The following is a 19,155-nucleotide window of genomic DNA, read 5'->3' on the forward strand; positions in this document are numbered from 1 at the left end:
GGGAAGGGAAGGGAAGGGAAGGGAAGGGAAGGGAAGGGAAGGGAAGGAAAGGAAGAGCGGCTCACTACAGCATGATTTTCACTGAGGAAAGGGCTCTCCCAACCTCCCTGAGATCAAGTCTAAGGGCCAGTACAACACAGTGCTTTGCCTGCCTCATCTCCTTCACTCCTTCCCTCCCACTTTCAAAACCTGACACTTTAGTGACACCAACGTGCTTATGCCTCTACCAATTCCAGAGGCCTTTGTTCCTTTGTTTCTGCTATCTCCTGTCCCTGAAACTCCTTCCCATCACCAGTGACTCTCTCCGTCTGGCCAAACCCTTGAGGAACTATTCAGCATCTCTCCCTCCCTGTCCTAAGCTGGATTGAGTGCCATCCTTGGCACTCCTATTATATCCAGAGCCTGTCTCCACCCCCCATTTCCTCCTTGTTTTAGTCTATTGTGTTTTTAATATTCTCATAACATTTCTTCTCTCATTATTCCCAAATCATACATTTGGATTGTCCATCAACTCCTAACTTGCGTGTCCTCAAAAGGTCCTACCAATGTGTAAACTCAGTGATGTTCAACCAGCCTGGGAATGTAACTCTTAGGATATCTAGAATTGTGGTCCGTAAGTCAAAGATATGTTAAGGTAACTACTGCCAACTTCTGCTCTCTCACTGCAGGTGAAGAGAGCTATAGATACCTATAACTTGGGGATTGCCCTGGAGCACCGGAAAGAAATGCTAAACCTCTGGCAGAAGATCCGAGGGGATTTGATTGGAATAGACACTAAAAATGAGTCCTTTTATGATACCTTTTCTGCTTACACATGGTCCTGGAATGTTTGCCAAGAATTACTTTCACCAAAGGACTTAAGGTTATATGATGCCTACATGAATAGGCATACCTTCCACAACTCCGTATTCTCTTCTTCCTCGGATATCAGTGAATGTGACACAGACACAGGAAGAAAACGAAAACGGAAAGGTTTCAAAGGGTTTCGACGATGAGATTTCTACATTTTCTAAACAGCTCACTGCAAACTACTTTTTCATAGATATCAAAATTGTGGTTTCTTGCTTTTGTCTAGTACATTCTTAGCAGCTGGAAATGTTGACATCTTTTGAATTCTGACCAGTAAAAAAGTTTAAGTCATAATGTGGTTTCCCTTTCCTAATTCTTACCTAGTAAATAGAGGTCATGTGGTTTTTTTCCCCCCAGCAAACAACTGCACTCTGCTGCCCCCACCTGGCTCAAAATGGCCTGGGCACCAGGAGAAAACCTGAGATGTGCGCTTACCTTAAGGGCCTCTGTGAGCCCCTAGGGGCTCTCCCAGTAACATGCCTCTTAGTTTATGTGACTGTAAGTGGCACTAGGTTTTTCATTATTTGTAAAAGAGGCCAAAGACAGCAGATGACAATGATCCTTCAGTTCCAGGGAATAATATCACCATCTCCCAGGGAATCTTGATTAAATTTGGGTGTTCCTAAGGCTCCTTAGCCACACATCTTCAGGCTGATCTCTTGGATACCTTTTAAAAAGGGATGTTGTTTTCAGGGCATCTGGGTGGCTCAGTCGGTTAAGCACCCGACTTCGGCTCAGGTCATGATCTCACGGTTCTTGGGTTCAAGCAGCACGTCGGGCTCTGTGCTGACTGCTCAGTGCCTGGAGCCTGCTTCAGATTCTGTGCCTCCCTCTCTCTCTGCCCCTCCTCTGCTTATGCTCTGTCTCTCTCTCTGAAAAATAAATAAACATAAAAAAATTTTTTTAAAGTTTATCTCATCCATTACACTTGTTCTTTAATGCATTTAATAAAGATGCACATATGTAACTGTATTACAAGTTTGGTAGTTATAATTTTTATTGTGGAAAACTACACACAAAATTTACTATTTTAATCACATTTAGGTGTATATCATCCATTACATTATTTTTTCCTGTTAGAAAAAGGAAAAAACATGTTTCACATTGATGGGGACAGTGGCTTATAATATAAAATCATAACATGCCAGAAAAAAGCAATGAAAATAGTGAAGGCTCCTAGAACTATTTAATGAAACAGTCTTGAAGTAAATTTGTGTTACCTTGAAGAGTCAAAAGTGTCTAAATGTATTTGCCATTCTTTACAATGTTATGATGTTGAGAAAAAGAAGCTTATTGACAAGTGGCCATGTTTCTTACCTGAAGAATAAGATTTATGGTTTGACAGATTTTTTTCTTTTTTTGGTATGGCTATGACCATAATAGGCAATCTAAGAGATGTAATTTGGATGCCAAAATTAGAATTCCTGAAATATTTTCTTGGATCAGTGAGATAACAGGAAAGAATATTTTTAAGCATATCTGTCCCGGAAAATCTAAAATGTACAGTAACACAGTCTTTCTATCAAATTGTCACATACTGTAGTGACGGTATAAACTGGCATCTTGTCAGTATAGCAATAGGTACTCGGCCATTCATTCAACAATTATTTTTTTTAATGTTTATTTTTGAGAGAGCACGTGCAAACAAGGGGGGGGGGGAGAGAGAGGGACAGAGGATCTGAAACAAGCGCTGTGCTGACAGCAGAGAGCCTGACACGGGGCTTGAACTCACAAACAGTGAGATCATGAGCCGAAGCCGGATGCTTAACTGACAGGCACCCATTGTTCAACATTTATTGAGTTGCATACTATGTGTTGGACCTTGTTCTAGGACCTGGATATAACAGTGAACAAACAGATAAAATGCCCTGACCTCACGGCTTAGTAATCCAGCTAATTATAACCACTGACTCACTACTTCCACTTCTAGACATTATTCCTAAAGAAATAATCATGAATATACAAAATGATTTAGTTACAAGGATGTGCATCGTGTTGGATTTTCAAGTTGCCTAAATGTCCGGTAAGTCATGGTACAGTTCTATAAATTAAAACGATGTTAGAAAAGACCATTCAAACAAAAGAATGATATTATAAGCTATCATCAGGTTATAAAATAGGCTACAACTGCTCAGAGCCATGAGAAGGCTGTATGGGATTGTTCTAGAACCTAATTATGATTGTAGTTGCACAAATATAGATTTTTATGAAAATTATCAGACGGTACACTTAAAATGGGTGAATTTAATTATATGTAAACTATACCTCAATGAAGTTGTAAAATAAGAGGGCATAAAGCAGTTCTGAAACTATAGTAATTTAAAAGTTACTTCTATAAATACATAAGAAAAAAAAAAAGACTGGAAGGTATACACCAGTGTTGTTTTTTTTTAAACCAAAGTATTTAATGGGTTAAATTAAGGATGGAATGGGGTAGTTTCTTTTTTTCTTTTGTCTAAATGTTCTACAATAAACATATTTATTTTGCAATAAGAAAAAAAAACACAAAAGGCTGTTTAAATTTGTTAAATCAGCTTATTCAATTATCTAGGCCTGCTACATGTTCTGTGAAACTTTAAGGAGAGCAAATCAGGACACCAGGGTCCCTTCCCCCACTTTCAGTTCCAGAGCACATGCTTACGCAGACCGGAATTTCCACTGACTGGAACTTAAAGAAAAGCATGAAATAATTACCCACGTCCCAGGTTGACACCCAAGGCAATGATCCAGACTGAGAGTTGTTAACCTTTCCAGGCTTTGAACCCATGCCACCCAGCTAGAAGAGCTCTTCCAGCTCACCAGCAGAGGGACCCTTAACTCCCCTGAAAAGTTTTGCTTGCTGAAGATACAGTCCAGCGTGAAGTCTGGTAGCACAGAGGACTCAGAGTCACGTCTTCCAAATTTCTGCAGAAAAATAACGTCAGGTGCTTCAAAAGATGGGAGAAACATGAGTTGTACAGGTCAACCAAAGATAATTGTACGAAAATTCAGGATACTTTTCTCCCATTTCACCAAAAGAGCCCAAGTTGTTTGCCATTTTAAATGACTAGTTGTGGGAATTAATATAGTAAGTCACTTCAAGTGAAAACAGAGTGAGCTCCCTGCAAGAAACTCTGCAGTGAGAATGTTGATTAGGAGCATGAATAGCTTTTGGTGTGGGGAGAAAAACGAGTGTAGAAGAGACAACAAGATGCCAAGAATACGTATAAATCAACCACTATGTCAAATAACCAGCCTCGAGAAACTATAAAAATCCTTGTCACTTGTTTTTTGGAGAGGAGATCTTGTTCAAAATGTTTCAAAAGACCATGAGAATGGCAAAAGTGTTTTCAAATAAAGTACAAATTCTCTACTCTCTTATCTTTTCAATTCACTCACATATTTTTCTTTGTGATTAAGGAGGATTTAGGGCCTGATCCAGTTTCTTTTCTGAGAAAGATACAGAACCTCTCATAGCTCCCTTCAGTTTTGCGTACGGAAAGAATCTGCAATGAAGGAAACGACAACTGGGTACCAGTGTGCTGAGTCTAGTAATGCACCATCTAAGTAATTAACCCTTTCCTTATCTTCTTCCAGATGGTAATCATTACTCTCCTGGAACTCTTCTCAACTAACCTTGTGCAGACAGCATGCTTTCTTTTGAGAATCAGTTTGTAGTAATTATCAAAATAGAAATGGAAGGCTGAAAATGTATGAACATAACAAACTATGTGTGTTTGCATTACAATCCTGATTGTGTGAATAAGCTCGGATATGGATAATTCCAAAAAGTATGTGGTTACAAAAAATTTTTTAACTTGTCCTTGGATGGATATTCCATTTGATTAAACAGATAAACCTTGCGCTCTCAGAATTCATTTCATATCCTCCTCCCAGAAAAATCGTTTTTTTTTTTTCATAGCTTTTCACACTACAAAAAGCTGACAATGGAAGCTGGAAAACTGCCAGATTTCTTCGGCCAGCTTGCTACCTTCCTCAAATTCTTCCGACCATAAGCTCTATGGGACTAGCTACCTTTAATTCTCAAAGTGATTTCTCCTGTCTTAAAACTTGAAGGAGGGGTGCCTGGGTGGCTCAGTCATTTAAGCGTGAGACTCTTGATTTCTCCTCAGGTCATGATCTAGCAGTTCAGGAGATCAAGCCCCCCATCAGTCTCTGCACTGACACTGCGGAGCCTGCTTGGGATTCTCTGTCTCCCTCTACCCCTCCCCCATTCTCTCTCTCTTTCTCTCTCTCAAAATAAATAAACATTTTTAAAATTTTTGAGGGAAACAGGGGAACCTGCTAGAGGATCCCAGCATAGAGAGGAGGCTCAAGCTTAATTAATGTCTCCCACTTTCTTGCGGGTCTGCAAGACCACTAGGGCCTCCTGGCAAGGGATGGGGAGTAGGAAGCCCACTCCGAGAAAAAATTCTGCCAGAGTACGCCCCGCCCCATTCCCCAACCCCATCCCCAACTCAGGCCCCGCCCCAGTGGGCGGAGCTCGAGCACAACCTCCACAGGGGACTGCCGCGCCCCGCCCTGCCCTGGTCCTTTCCCGCCCAGACTACGCGACTTCCGGAAGGGGGCGTGGCTCCGCAGGAAGTTTTCTCTTTACGGAAAAGTAAGCATATCCGGCTCCGGTGTCATGGCTGGTCCCTACACCGAGTGCGCGCCCGCTGCCGTCGGCCAGAAGAGGCAGCAGTTTGGGAGCCGGTTCCTGAGCGATCCAGCGCGCGTCTTCCACCATAATGCCTGGTAACCGCCCTGCCCCTCGCCTGGCCTGCGGCCCGCCCTCTGGCCCGCCGCCCCGGGCGCTGCGAGAAGCCCCTAACCGCCGGCCACGAGTCCCGCTGCCCTGCTTGAGGCGCTCTCCTCCCGTGGGAGAGGCGCTCCGGGGCCAGCGACTCACCCTGCCCGCGGCTGGAACGTGAGGCCTCTAAGCTGCCCGTTTGATTTTCCCAGGGACAATGTTGAGTGGTCGGAAGAGCAGGCCGCGGCGGCGGAGAGGAAAGTCCGGGAGAACAGTACCCAGCGAGTGTGCCAGGAGAAGCAAGGTGCGCCCAGGTGGGCCCTCGGTGGTATCTGCAGCCAGTGTACTGCTGAACGCACTGTCCACGAGAGGCAGAGAACCGAGACCGCCAGGAGCCTTTGTTACTGGACTGATACCGAACTCGGGGGTAGAACGGGAGGGGTGGGTGGTGGGTTAGGACGGAAAAGGGCGTCACCCTAAAATCTTGTTAGAGCAAACAGGGAGTTTTGTTTTGGGCTTTATTTGAGAGTAAGTGTATCTTGATATTTTCTAGCGATTAAGTTTTAGTTACGTTGTCTAGACCCATGTTAATGTGACTCGCCTTTGTCAACCGTGTGGTCACGTGATTGGCTTAGAGGCTGTGCTTTCTCTATGTGATTGCACTTTTACTGAGGAAATGTGATTGAAGCTAGATTCTAGTGATCTGATTCCCAATGTTGTTGGGGGAGGAAGCCAATGACTGGTGAATGTGTCTTTTCTTCGTGTGATGGCTATGAGGATTTAAGGCTTCTGCCGAGGAGAGCTGGGTGAAGCAGAGTGTAGATAAGTCTGGCCAAAGAAAAAGAGGCCCCTTCTGGAGAGGTGGATGATTTCACTGCAGAATATCTCTGGGTACTAAAACTAGTACTGATTGGGCCTTTTTCCTAAAAGACAATTGAAAGTAGGACTAGAAACTGAGAGGGTAGTAATCCCACAGTTCATTGTAACAATTAGAAGATTCCAGTTGCAAAATACTCACTTTACATGCTTTGACAGAGACTAGATCAATGCAGGTTAGAGTTGAAAGGGATTTTGAAAATCATGTAGTCCAATATCCTCTTTTTACAGTTAAAGAAACTTGGACCACAGGACATTATGTGCCTTTCCCAGAGGTAAGCAGTTAGTTAGTAGTAGCAAGGGTGGAACTAAAATCCAATTTCTTAGATTTGTATTCATTTCAACTACACTAGTCAAGGTCTGGCAAAGAACCAAAAACTGAAGCCTTAAAAAAAAAAAAAAAAGAAAACAAAACTCAAGTCTAACACTGCCTTGATCACCTTAGACTACAGCGTAAACAGTCTACCCTTCTCGAGTCTCTCCTGTCCTCCCATCATCAAAACTCTTCTCATCTGAAGACATTTTTCTCTCTTGTCAGCATTTCTCCTTTCCTTTTAGCCTTGTTTCTATTTTTTAGTATCTTGTGGTATTACTGAATTCATTTCTTAGCTCCACACTCTATGAAGAGCCACAGACGGGAGTGTATTTTACGAAGAGCTGCCTGTATCATAACCATTGAGTTCACATGGGGAATAACTGAAGAACCTGGGACGTTTCACTTATAAAAGAGAAAATTTAGAGGTGGAAATAACCGCCCTTAAATGCAAAAGAGTTGCTCTGTATGGCCCTAAGAAGTAGTAGAACTTTAAAAAAAAAGAAGAAGAAGAAGAAGAAATGAAATAGTAGGACTTTTGGATCAGAAGACAGATTTTTTTGCTTAATGTTAGAATTTTCTAGTAGTTAAGAGCCACCCAAAGATGTGGGTGGAGAATTGGTAGTAAGTTCGCTGGCAGAAGCTGGACTCCCTAGAAGGACAGGATGCAGAGGGAGTTCAGGTAGGGTACCTGGTAGGACTAAAAGGTTTCCAGCTCTGAGACTATGGCTCTGCTTGAGGATACTTTTAGTATACAATGACATTCAATGAGACAGAATGGTATATGACATTAGGGACAAATAAAATCCTGAGAGATGGTTTTTTAAACTCTTCCCTTAATGTTTACAGTTGATTATGAAATAAATGCCCACAAATATTGGAATGACTTCTACAAAATCCACGAAAACGGGTTTTTCAAGGATAGACACTGGCTTTTTACCGAATTCCCAGAGCTGGCACCAGGCCAAAGCCAAGATCACTTGGAGGATTTGCCCTCCGACAAGAGGAGTGAAGCACCTGAATGTAGGACCAGTGAGGATGGACCTGGTTTAAAAATAGAACAGCACAAGTGTTCTTCAAATAGTCTTGAACGTGAAACACAGACAGCTCCTGTGGGAGAAAATGTAACTCAGAAATTCAGTCACCTGGAAATCTGTGCTGATGAGTTCCCTGGATCCTCAGCCACCTACCGAATACTCGAGGTAACCCCCCTTTATTGTCCTGATAATGGGGTTAATGAGGCTGTCGTACACGTGGGTGGCCTAGGGAGGCTGACCACAAAAGTAGTGAAGAAGGTGCCTAGACTTGACTCCTATATTGGCCTAGAAACACCTCCTTTTTTTTTTTTTTTTTTTTTTTTTTAAGCTAACGTTATGTCCTAAATTCAGACCAGATATTTGGCGGTTGTAGCACACAGATACATCACCTGGGGTGCTACTTGGGAACATCGTACTGCCCTGAACGGTGTAGCATCGTGCTGTACCTACCACCTAGAAGAGGGTCCCGAGTCACAAGACAAAGTCTTTTACTTCTCTTGTAATACAGTTACAACATGGAGGGGTTAGTTGGGATGGCGCCTGCTTCTCCGGCATGGGAGAGTTCTTGTCTTCCTAGTTGGGGTGGTGTTGCTGAGGCCAGACGGTGACTATACACTCCCCCAGAAGCAGATTACCTTAGGGTTGAGTATACTTCCTGCATGACCTTGTCAGTAGTCCCTTACCCTCCCCAAGCAGAACGGGACCTCTGCCTCTCTGTCTGCCTCATAGTTACGAGGATTGCATACATTGAGGTAACATATGTAAAATGGCTTAGAATCGTGTCTGGCAAGTAGTGAGTCCTTAGTATATGGTGGTTGTTTTATTATTACCACACCCAGACTAATCTTATTTGTGGTCCCCTTTTCATAAATTTTTCAGCTTAGTCAATTAGAAACATTTTTTCCAGTAATGATATAGTGCAGTTCAGTAAGAAAATATTTCATCTATAGGACTGTTTGCTAAACCTGAAAAAGTAAAAGCAATCTATGCCCTTTTTTCCATACCAACTCCCTTCTGCTGTTGAAAGCCCATGCTTTCAAAGTCTTCTATGGCTGCCTCTTTTAGACTTTCTGAGGTCAAGGTCAGGGAACGGCTTGGGTACTATTTAGCTCTGGTCACCATACCTTCCCTAATGGAGTTAGGAGGCAAGATTATTGATTATCTAGCTCCAGGAATTAATTTTTTGGAAAATCCTGTAACTAAAAGTTCATTTCTGTCTGCAGGTTGGATGTGGTGTGGGAAACACAGTCTTTCCGATTTTACAAACTAACAAGTAAGTGTGTTTAAAGTTTAACTGTGTGACGGCACAGAGGAGAAAGGGCTGTGTTGTTTCTCACTGGCAACAGTGGTTATTGGGAACCATGGGTGACGGGAGATCGGATTTATGGTCTGGATTTTTTTTTTTTTTAATGGTCTTGATTTAATTTGATTTCTAAGTTATCTTTGTCATCAGGAAAATTAGTAAGATTCAAAACCTGTTCCATTGTTAATATATGGTGTCTTTGATATTTTAACCTCTGCTACACAGGAAAGAGAACAGACACAATTCACTTTATAGTCTTAATTGTTCTACTGTTTTTCTGCCCATTTCAGTGATCCAGGACTCTTTGTTTACTGTTGTGATTTTTCTTCCACAGCTATAGAACTGGTCCAGGTGAGTGTAATTGCTCCTATCCATCATTTTCACTGGTTAGAGGGGAAAACGTCTTCTAAAAGTCAGGGTCTCTAGCAATGTTTTTAATTCTTGTGTTTTTTTAAGTTTTTATTTATTTTTTAGAGAAGGAGGGAGGGAGGGAAAGAATCCCAAGCAGGCTCCACACCAGCAGTATGGAGCCCAGTGTGCGGCTCGAACTCACAAGCCATGAGCCGAAGTCAAACATTTAACCCACTGAGCCACCCAGGTGCCCCTTTTATTTCTTATTCTTATGTGGTCCGAAAGTAAGAGATTTACAGGCAGCAGTAGCGGAAAAAACTAAACATGAATACAGAACCTCTCACTGGCCAGCTGTGGAACTTTGGGCCTGTCTCCTGACCTCTCCAAACTTTCCTTTTAAGGATTGAAATGAGAAGACTGTTTCTAGTCAGAATTCTTTGAATTATAAGTCACAGAAACATCTAGACAAACTCAGCCAGTGAAAGAAAGAGAAGGTCATGCAACCCAAGGACATAAAGTGTAGCCAGGACTGTAACTGAGCCCTAAAAAGGTGGCAGATACCAAGGCAAGTTGACTAGCCAGTAAGATGGCACCACCCTCTCCTCCTCCTATCACAGTACCTCCCTCAAGTTCATGGTTTCCTATCAATCATAGCTCAGTGCCCATTTGTCCTTTGTTTGTTCTCTGTTTACAGACCAACTTTCTGTAATAGGTTTTTCCTGGTTTTACATATGATCCTGGCATGCTCACCCTTACCAGTCCACCCTGTTCAGGGTTCTCAGAGCCTCACCACAATGACTTGTCCTGATTCCAAAGTCCCCAGGAATAGTCTGATTGACCCAGCCTAGCTGATAATCTACTTGCCCTGTTTGAATTAGCAGGGGCCAATGAGGAATAAAGTCATATTTTTGGAGAAGAGATATAGAAAGGGAAATTACCCTAAAATGTGTCTGTTACAGTCATGTCTAATGCATGTAGCAGAGGAGCTCCAGAATTGGTAGTTGTGTCTTTCTGGAGTTACTTTCATGGATCCAGACCAGGTGAATATTGAGGCTTATCTTTAGTTAGTTTTGGGGTTTTTTAGTTAATTTTATGGTAATAAAATATAAAGTTAAATTTTCCACATCTAGAGAAATAGGTTTTCCTGGAGAATTCTGTGGTCTATGTAATATGGTATAGTTGAGTTGGGAGTTGTTTTAAATCATGCTCTTATAGGAGACTGTTAAAAACTGAGAACAAACTGAGGGTTGATGGGGGGTGGGAGGGGGGGGGGTGGGTGATGGGTATTGAGGAGGGCACCTTTTGGGATGAGCACTGGGTGTTGTATGGAAACCAATTTGACAATAAATTTCATATATTGAAAAAAAATTTTAAAAATAAAAATAAATAAATAAATAATAAATCATGCTCTTAAATGTTTAAATGTCTGTATGTTTTATCTCTCTCCTGATGGGAGCTTTATTTTTCCTTATGGCCACTTACCTTCCTGATGATTTTCCAGTCTTCAAATCTAACTCTGCATCAGAGTAAAGAATAAAAGTAGAGGAATGAAGAACTCTAGTTTTAAAAGTACCGGTTAAGGGCACCTCGGGCTGGCTCAGTCAGTGGAGCATGCAACTCTTGATCTTGGGTTTGATCTAGGGCAAGTTTGAGCCCCATGTTGAGTGCAGACATTACTTAAAACAAAAATCTTTTTTTAAGTTTATTTATTTTCAGAGAGAGAGAGAAAGCACGAGGTAGGTAGGGGCAGAGAGAGAATCCCAAGAATCCCAAGCGGCACTCTCAGTGCAGAGCCCAATGTGGGGCTTGAAGACACGATCTCTGAGATCATGACCTGAGCCAGCGTCAGACACTCAACCGACTGAGCCACCCAGATGCCCCAAAACTAAAATCTTTTAAAAATAAATAAACAAAAGTACCAGTTGGATTCCACAAGCTCCTCTCTGGAATTGTTCAAGAATCTTAACCTTTGAGTAAGATTGCGTGCCTTCATGATTAGACCGATAACCCTCAGTGGGCAGTAGCTGCAGTTACACTTAAAGCAAGATAAGATTTCCTTGAGGCTGTGTGAATGTGTGTGTGTGTGCGCATCTGTGTGTGTGTGAGAGAGAACATTTTCTAACCTGTGTGTCTCTCAACTGTCTGCAGACAAATTCAGCATATGATCCCTGCCGGTGTTTTGCCTTTGTTCACGATCTGTGTGATGAAGATCAGAGTTACCCAGTGCCCACGAGTAGTCTTGATATCATCATCCTCATATTTGTTCTTTCTGCAGTTGTGCCAGACAAGTAAGTTTGAGGTCCTTTCACCAGCAGTGTAACAAAAACAAAGCGTTCGTCAGAGTTGGGCCCTGAGTAAGAAGGATCCTCTGATAGGCAGGGAAAAGCCACTCTGTCAGTGTTACGAGTGGCTCATCCCTTTTCCTAAATTTGCAAGTTCCCAACTTCTCTTTCAGCCTCTAAACCTCTGCCTGTTGACTGCAGTGATTGGTCATCGTTATGGTTTAACATCCCTAAGGAATGGGAGAGAAGTCTTTAGTGGCTGTGTTTTTTTAATTTTTCTTTTAAGTAATCTCTGCACCCAGCGTGGGGCTCGATCCCAAAACCCCAAGACCAAGAGCCACACACTGTACCCACTAAGCTAGCCAGTCACCCTTCATTGGCCTTTTTAAATACTTACAGTAAACCAAGCTTATTAACAACACAATTTATGGTGAACCTTAACTCAGGTGTTCCTTTATGCTTAAGTTCTTTGGAAAACTGCAGTTACAAGAGAATTCCGTAAAATAAAGTTTAGATGAAAGGAAAGTCAGTTGCTGAACTCTAAAAGATGCTGTTAAAGCTTCTTAGGGACGCCTGGGTGGCTCAGTTGGTTAAGCATCGACTCTTGATTTCAGTTCATGTCATGACCTCAGGGTCATGAGATCGAGCTTGAGGGGCTCCTCGCTCGGCATGGAGCCTGCTTCAGATTCTCTCTCTGTACTCCACCCCCACCCCCACCCATGCTCACATGCACTCTTCTCTCCCTTAAAAAAAAAACAAAAAAAACTTCTTAGACATGGGCAACCAGCTGTCCTGATGAAGTACTGTCCTCAGGAAGCAGCATCAGCCAAAGACCTAGAGGAGTGATTGATTTTCTCTGGCTCCCATTTCCTTTAGGATGGCACTGAATCATCTGACCTGACACGGACATTGTGAGTGTGGATAAAGGCAGATGCAGGACAGCCCAAAAGCCAGGCATGCTTCTAAACATTAATAACTGCAGAAGTTCAGGGGCACCTGGCTGGCTCAGTCAGTAGAGCATGTGACCCAATCTCAGGGTCATGAGCTCAAGCCCCACATTGAGGGTAGAGTTTACTAGATAGATTTTTTTTTAAAACGGCGGAAGTTTAACTGCTATAGATTTAAAAACTGACATGGACTGAAACAAAACATTAGAATTAAAATTCATTATTCAGTATTTAAATAGACTGTGTAGCACTTATACTTCTGAGGTTAGCACAGCCGAAACCCCCAGGAGGACTGTGTATGGAAAGTGCAGTCAGAATGGAAAGCTCTCTGCCGAGGTGCTCATTTGCATGCTGACTCACCCTGTAAATTGCAAGTTCTTAGGGTTTGATCTTCAACAAATGGAAAGACACAGTCTCTGCGCACAAAGAGCTCGGGCCTGGGGAGGCAGGCAGAGGAGTCGACCGACTAGTAGTCCTCGCTGCAGGTTTTCAGCATGGCGCCCAGAGAGGCACAGGCGCACAGGCCAGGGGCGGCTTCCCTGGGAAGTAATCACAGGAGTGGGCAGTGAGCCAGATGCAGAGTATGTGACTTGGCCCATGGTCGAACTCTCCAGCAGAAGCAGGTTGTCCTCGGGCCTCTTCATACTGAAGGGACTGGGTCGAAGCCACAGTTGTGAGCAGACCGCAGAAGGCACATCAGAAGCTCAGACACGCGCTCCTGTTCTCATCTGAAGGGAGAGCAGAGGAGCTAAGATTTCAGGGGCCATGTGTCAGGCAGGGTTACGAAGTCCACTGGCTCTTCCAGACGTGCTACAAGGAGAAGGGACCCTGTCCTTAAGGAGACCTGATCTTCCTTCTCTGTTGCCCCACAGGATGCAGAAGGCTATCAACAGTCTGAGCAGGCTTCTGAAGCCCGGAGGGATGATGCTTCTGCGAGATTATGGCCGCCACGACATGGCTCAGCTTCGATTTAAAAAAGGTATCGTGGGAGTACCTGGGGGGTTCAGTCAGTTAAGTGTCCAACTTCGGCTCAAGTCATGATGGCGCAGTTAGTGAGTTCAAGCCCTGCGATGGGCCCTGAGCAGACAGCTCAGCCTGGAGCCTGCTTTGGATTCTGTGTCTCTCTCTCTCTGTGCCCCTCCCCCACTTATGCTGTATCTCTGTCTCTCAGAAATAAATGAACATTAAAAAAAATTTTTTTAATAAATAACTAAAAAATAAAAAAGGTATCATGGGGGCACCTGGGGGGGTTCAGTCGGTTAAGCGTCCAACTTAAAAGTTCAGGTCATGATCTCATGGTTCATGAGTTCGAGCCCTACATTGGGCTCTCTGCTGTCAGCACGGAGCTTGCTTGGGATTCTGTCTCTCCCTCTGTCTGCACCCCCCCCCCCAAATAAATAGATAAACTTTAAGAATAAAATAAAACATATTTTGCTACTGTAAGCAAAACAACAGATTGGCCATCCGAATAGACGTATAAATCTGTGAAATCGATTAGAAACCTAGAGTTACAGCTCCAATATGAAGTCATTTAATACATGACAGAGGTGGTATGTTTTTGAAGATTGTGTGATCTAGGTATTGGGCAAATCTTTAAAACCAAGACCGCTGCATTTAGAAGAGCTAGTTTTAGAAAAGACATTTGATTACATGAATAATTTTAAACAAAGTATGGCCAAAGGTGCCATTAAAACAGTTTAAAGACCGATAATTTCGGTGCATAGAACAGATAAAGACTGCATTATTATCTGTGCTCTTCAGGGACTGTTGGTACGTTGATAGGGAAAAGATCAGCAACCTACCCAAAACACAGGGAAGAAAATTTTAGACTTGATTCCCAGAAGAACATATCCAAATGACCAAAAGCAAACTTGAGGGTAACAAAAATTAGGATGAGATAACCACTTCTTTAATCTGCCAACTCACGAAAAGAGCTATGCTTCTCCATTAATGGTTTTTGTTTTAAGATTTTTTTTTTGAAGGAGAGAGACAGAATGTGAGTGGGAGAGGGGCAGAGAGAGAGGGAGACACAGAATCCGAAGCAGGCTCCAGGCTCTGAGCTGTCAGCACAGAGCCCGATGTGGGACTTGAACTCACGAGCCGTTAGATTGTGACCTGAGCCAAAGCAGGGTGCTTAACCGACTGAGCCACCCAGGCGCCCACTGGGTTTTTTGAGCACACTGGAGCTATTGACTCAGTCTAACAGTCCTTTCGGGAATTCCTCAAGAACTAGCATGTAATACATATGTAAGCAAAATCTCGAAAACCAAGTGAATGCCTCTGGAGAGTGGAATCTTGTGCCTGCCGCGTGGGGTAGATCCCTTACTGTTGGTCTTGGAGGGGTTTCCGTTCTGCATTCCCAGATGAGAAGAGCAGTGTACAGACAAGTATTTTAAAGTTGACCCCACATGTAAGAGTAGCTGGAGAGAAATAAGCAGAAGTGAAGCAAGTAAGATCATATTGGCATTCAGAAGGTACAGAAGGGCGACGTACCAGGTTGGTAAATTGACGTTAGGTCGGAGGGCTTGGCGGCTGAAGGGAGAGCGTCCGTAACCAAAACAGCGTATGTCTTGTACTTGTGAACGAGTGTGGGCACGTGCACAGACATGGGAAATGGTCATGGTGTCTATCTCAAGTTTCCTTTCCTCAGACTCAGCTATGGTCCCTGGCTTTTATTTATTTACTTTTGTTTTACAAAGAGTATGTGGTATTTATGTAGTCAGGGAGGGGGGAAAACACCTTCCAACACGAAACAACTCTAGAACAGAAGGCTGAGGTTCACATGGGTGACGTAACACTGCATTTCGATCGCTCCCCTTGGGGTCCTCTTCTCCAAAGATTCCTGCAACGTGCCCAGAGCAACCAAGAAAGGATTCTCTTCTCTGCCCGAGAAATGGTATCACGATGTACGTTTGATTGGCAGTGAAATTCAAGGAAGTGCTTTGAAGTCTCTCTGATGTTTATCACATCGCTCCACAGGTCAGTGTCTGTCTGAAAATTTCTACGTGAGAGGCGATGGTACTAGAGTTTACTTCTTCACACAAGGTATGGAAACGCTCATCTTTCTTCATGCTAACAGTCCCCCAAACACCAGATCAAATGTTGCTTGATACAGTATCGGAAGTAAAACTGTCATGGCCCTTCTGCCTTTTGAAGACTTTTCCTGCCTTTCCAAGCCACCTGAACGGTTCACTGTTCTCCACACGGGTTCCACTTACAGGAGCCTCCAGTCCTCTGCTTTGCTCCTCGACTGTCTGCGCTTCCTCCCTGTCGCTTTGTCCCAAATGGAAAACCTGCCCATTCGGCAAGACCCCAGGGCAGCTGGTTTTGCCCTGTAAGCCGGGTTGTCCTGTAGGTGCGCCAGAATTAGGCTGTGCTCCCCGTGCCCCGGCTCCCAGGCGTAATCCAGAATTGCCCTCCTCTGCGGCCTGCCCTGCCTCGGGGTTCCTCCCCCACCAGTGCCATCCTTGGGCCCTTTATTGTGCCACATACTTCTTTGAGCTGTTGGTTAAAATATAGTGGAAACTCTCTGCTAAAAAAGTGGCTTTGACATTACATGCAGAGAGATTTTGCACATACCCTTAAGGTGTCCATAAAGCCCTTGAAAATTCTTCCCTGTCAGCTCTAAGGCTCTCCCTCTGGATTCCAAGGGGCCCTTGCCGGAAGGTTTGGCTTCCCCCATTTAAACATGAACTTAATATTACCAAGCCGCTCCTACACTTCTAAATAAACAGCCCTGCTGAAGCCACTTGTAATACATAAATAAAAACAGTCTCACGGAGCCCCATTTAATATAGGAAGTGGTGGACCATGTTTTTTCTGTAGGGGAAAATATGTAAACATCTCTTTTCCGAACCAGATGAGCTGGATACACTTTTCACTACGGCTGGACTGGAAAAGGTTCAGAACCTGGTGGATCGCCGATTGCAAGTGAACCGAGGGAAACAGCTGACCATGTACCGAGTCTGGATTCAGTGCAAATACCGCAAGCCTCTTCTGTCCAGCGCTGGCTCAGTGGCACCTGCTCCTGACGCGTGAGCTCTGGAGCTTTTTAAAAAGAACATTCACAAGTGGTGTCTTGTCGATGTGGGAAAGTCCAAGGATTCAGACTTGAACCTTAAACCTAGAAAAAATTGCTTTTTATCAAGAATATAATTGTGCTTCCAATTTGGGAAGCCCTTTAATATGTACTTTCCTAAGTTTTTTCTTACTTTGAGATATCAAAGAATCTTTCTTGCCATTTTGTAATTTATCATAACTAAAATTTCATGGGAATCATGAATTCAAAAGGCGTCAAGAATTTATTTCCATGTGGAAGTATTGTACGTGATAAGGTGTCATCTGACTGTGAGTTGCATTAAATTATTTCGGAGTTCAAATGTCTGGACTAGGCAGTTGATATATACGGTGAATAAAGGTCTCGTTCAGTGAGAAGCACGTCAAGAAGAATCCTCTTTCTTTGGATATTTTCCTGACTCAAAAATACCGCCTTAGGGGCACCTGTGTGGCTCAGTTAAGCGTCTAACTTCGGCTCAGGTCATGATCTCTCAGTTCACGAGTTCAAGCCCCACATCAGGCTCTGTGCTGACAGCTCAGAGCCTAGAGCCTGCTTCAGATTCTGTGTCTCCCTCTCTCTCTGACCCTCCCCCACTGGCGCTCTGTCTCCCTCCCTCCCTCCCCCCCTCTCAAAAATAAACAATTAAAAAAAATTACTGCTTTAAAGAGAATCAAAACATGTCCTTGTTACGTATTTATTTAGTCATGGTCTCCACTTAACTCTAGTTCTGTGGAATTTTAGACACTGTTCCCCCTCTAAGTAACCTGTTTCTCAAACAGTAAAACGATCTAGACTTTTCTTGGATGTAAATTTTAAAAAATAAATAAGTAATGGGAAAAAAAGATCTTGACATTTAGCAAACTTGTCTCGTTTTTTTTATTGTGCCCTTAACTGTTTGACACAAAAGGAATTGAGAGAACTTTATTTTAGCCACATGACTGTACAACTGAAAATGATCATCATCAGTATTGCTTTTTTTATGTTCTGCTTTTTTTCAGTTACCACTCCTACATGTTTCCCTCTTGGTGGTTCATAAGTTATACAATGTATTCTTAATTTTTACCAAATAAAGAATTTTCAGTTCTTCCTATGTTTTGCATGTTCAACTCAAATATTCCCATAATTGCTTTTTATCATTGTATTACATGTGGAAATGTGATAAGAAACAAGCAATTTTTTTTTTTAATTTCAAACGTAAAGAAAAGTACCAATTACCAAGAATATTGCAAGAATAGTCCATTTTCTTTTCAGAATAGTTTTTAAGAATAGGTTGCAAGGTGATGTCCCAACTCTCCTGCCTATTTTCATGTATAATTCCTATAACTAAAGACATTCTATCACCAAATAAATCCATCAGAAGTAGAAATCTGAAAACATCCACAGATAACCACGTTTTCCCAATGGTCCCAATAACCTATCACCAGAAAAAAAGTTGCATTTAGTAGTCATATCTCAGTCCCCTATACTCTGAACAACCCAGGCCTGTTTCAATGGCCTTGACATTTGAAGATCACAGGCTATCTTGCAGACTGTCCCTCAGTTTGGGTTCGTCGATGCTTTCTCATGATTTGGTTCAAGTGACATTTCTGGCAGGAACACTGAGTGATGCTGTGTTCTTCCCATTACATTCTATCAGGGAATCGATTTTGAATTACCCTGTTATTGGTCATGTTAACCTTGAACACTTCATTGAGGTGGTATCTGCTGTTTTTCTCCACTGAAAAGTTACTAATAGGCATTTCATAGGGTAATGCTTTGAAATCGGGTAAATAACCCATTCCTCATCAATCTTTACCCTCCATTTGGCATCTGTGTTCCAGTTTCTTGGCTGAATTACTATGATGGTAGCCTGTGAGTGTCTCCTAACCCTACCATTTTTTCTCCATATATTGGTTCTGTAAGGAAAGCTTTTTTTTCCTATTCATTTACTTCTCTTAATCTGGATTCAGATTTCTGTTTTATTTAGTGATTATTACATCTACTGTCATTGGTGCTCCTGTTACCCCAGATTTGGCCAGTGGGAGCCTCTTCAAATGCTTCTGTGATCTTGTGACTGTCCCACGATTCTCAGAGCACTTCAAGCACAAGTTGTTCCAAGCTTATTTTACAGTTTCTCTGCCCCAGTCTGAATCCAGCATTTCCCCCCAAGAGGTGCTGGTTTCTTTTAGTGCAGAAAGGTATTTAGAAACCAAGCTGAGTGTGCTCATTGCTCCTGGTATGTGCCCGTTCCCAGCCCCCTGAGTGGATGGAGTGCCAAGATATTTGCATGTATGTACACACACACGTACTTGCGTCTGTATTTTTATACTACTGCATATTGAAAACCATCAGTTCTGGGGCGCCTGGGAGGCTCAGACGGTTGAGCATCTGACTTTGGCTCGGGTCATGATCTCGCGGGTGACGGGTTT

At 42.9% G+C, this 19,155-nt stretch overlaps 3 protein-coding genes across 8 annotated transcripts in view; 2 read left to right on the forward strand and 1 right to left on the reverse strand.

Annotated features, from left to right (window-relative positions):
* Nucleotides 1-1,143, forward strand: part of EFCAB3 (EF-hand calcium binding domain 3) — a 64,932-nt gene extending 63,789 nt beyond the window's left edge. For all 6 annotated transcript variants that reach the window (XM_049637599.1, XM_049637600.1, XM_049637602.1 and 3 more), the window contains one exon: nt 669-1,143. In XM_049637599.1, the coding sequence (XP_049493556.1) occupies nt 669-995 (327 nt within the window). In that variant the 3' untranslated portion in view covers nt 996-1,143. The remainder of the gene's footprint in view (nt 1-668) is intronic.
* Nucleotides 1-19,155, reverse strand: part of CDC27 (cell division cycle 27) — an 803,505-nt gene that overhangs the window by 654,661 nt on the left and 129,689 nt on the right. The gene's annotated exons all lie outside the window — the stretch shown is intronic.
* Nucleotides 5,459-17,412, forward strand: METTL2A (methyltransferase 2A, methylcytidine). Its single transcript, XM_049637612.1, has 9 exons — nt 5,459-5,586; nt 5,794-5,885; nt 7,620-7,972; nt 9,031-9,080; nt 9,401-9,461; nt 11,610-11,749; nt 13,563-13,669; nt 15,670-15,735; nt 16,550-17,412. Exons 1-9 carry the CDS (start codon nt 5,477-5,479, stop codon nt 16,726-16,728), a joined length of 1,158 nt encoding a protein of 385 aa, XP_049493569.1. The 5' UTR covers nt 5,459-5,476; the 3' UTR covers nt 16,729-17,412.

Source organism: Panthera uncia, chromosome E1 (assembly GCF_023721935.1).
Source record: "Panthera uncia isolate 11264 chromosome E1, Puncia_PCG_1.0, whole genome shotgun sequence".
Taxonomy (NCBI): domain Eukaryota; kingdom Metazoa; phylum Chordata; class Mammalia; order Carnivora; family Felidae; genus Panthera; species Panthera uncia.

What these genes read in the sequence shown, in the direction of transcription:
- METTL2A (XM_049637612.1), top strand. Translation starts at nt 5,477, where the DNA reads ATGGCTGGTCCCTACACCGAGTGCGCGCCCGCTGCCGTCGGCCAGAAG. An exon ending in GTCTTCCACCATAATGCCTG is followed by an intron (nt 5,587 to 5,793) that starts GTAACCGCCCTG and finishes TGATTTTCCCAG; the next exon opens with GGACAATGTTGAGTGGTCGG. An exon ending in TCAGCTTCGATTTAAAAAAG is followed by an intron (nt 13,670 to 15,669) that starts GTATCGTGGGAG and finishes ATCGCTCCACAG; the next exon opens with GTCAGTGTCTGTCTGAAAAT.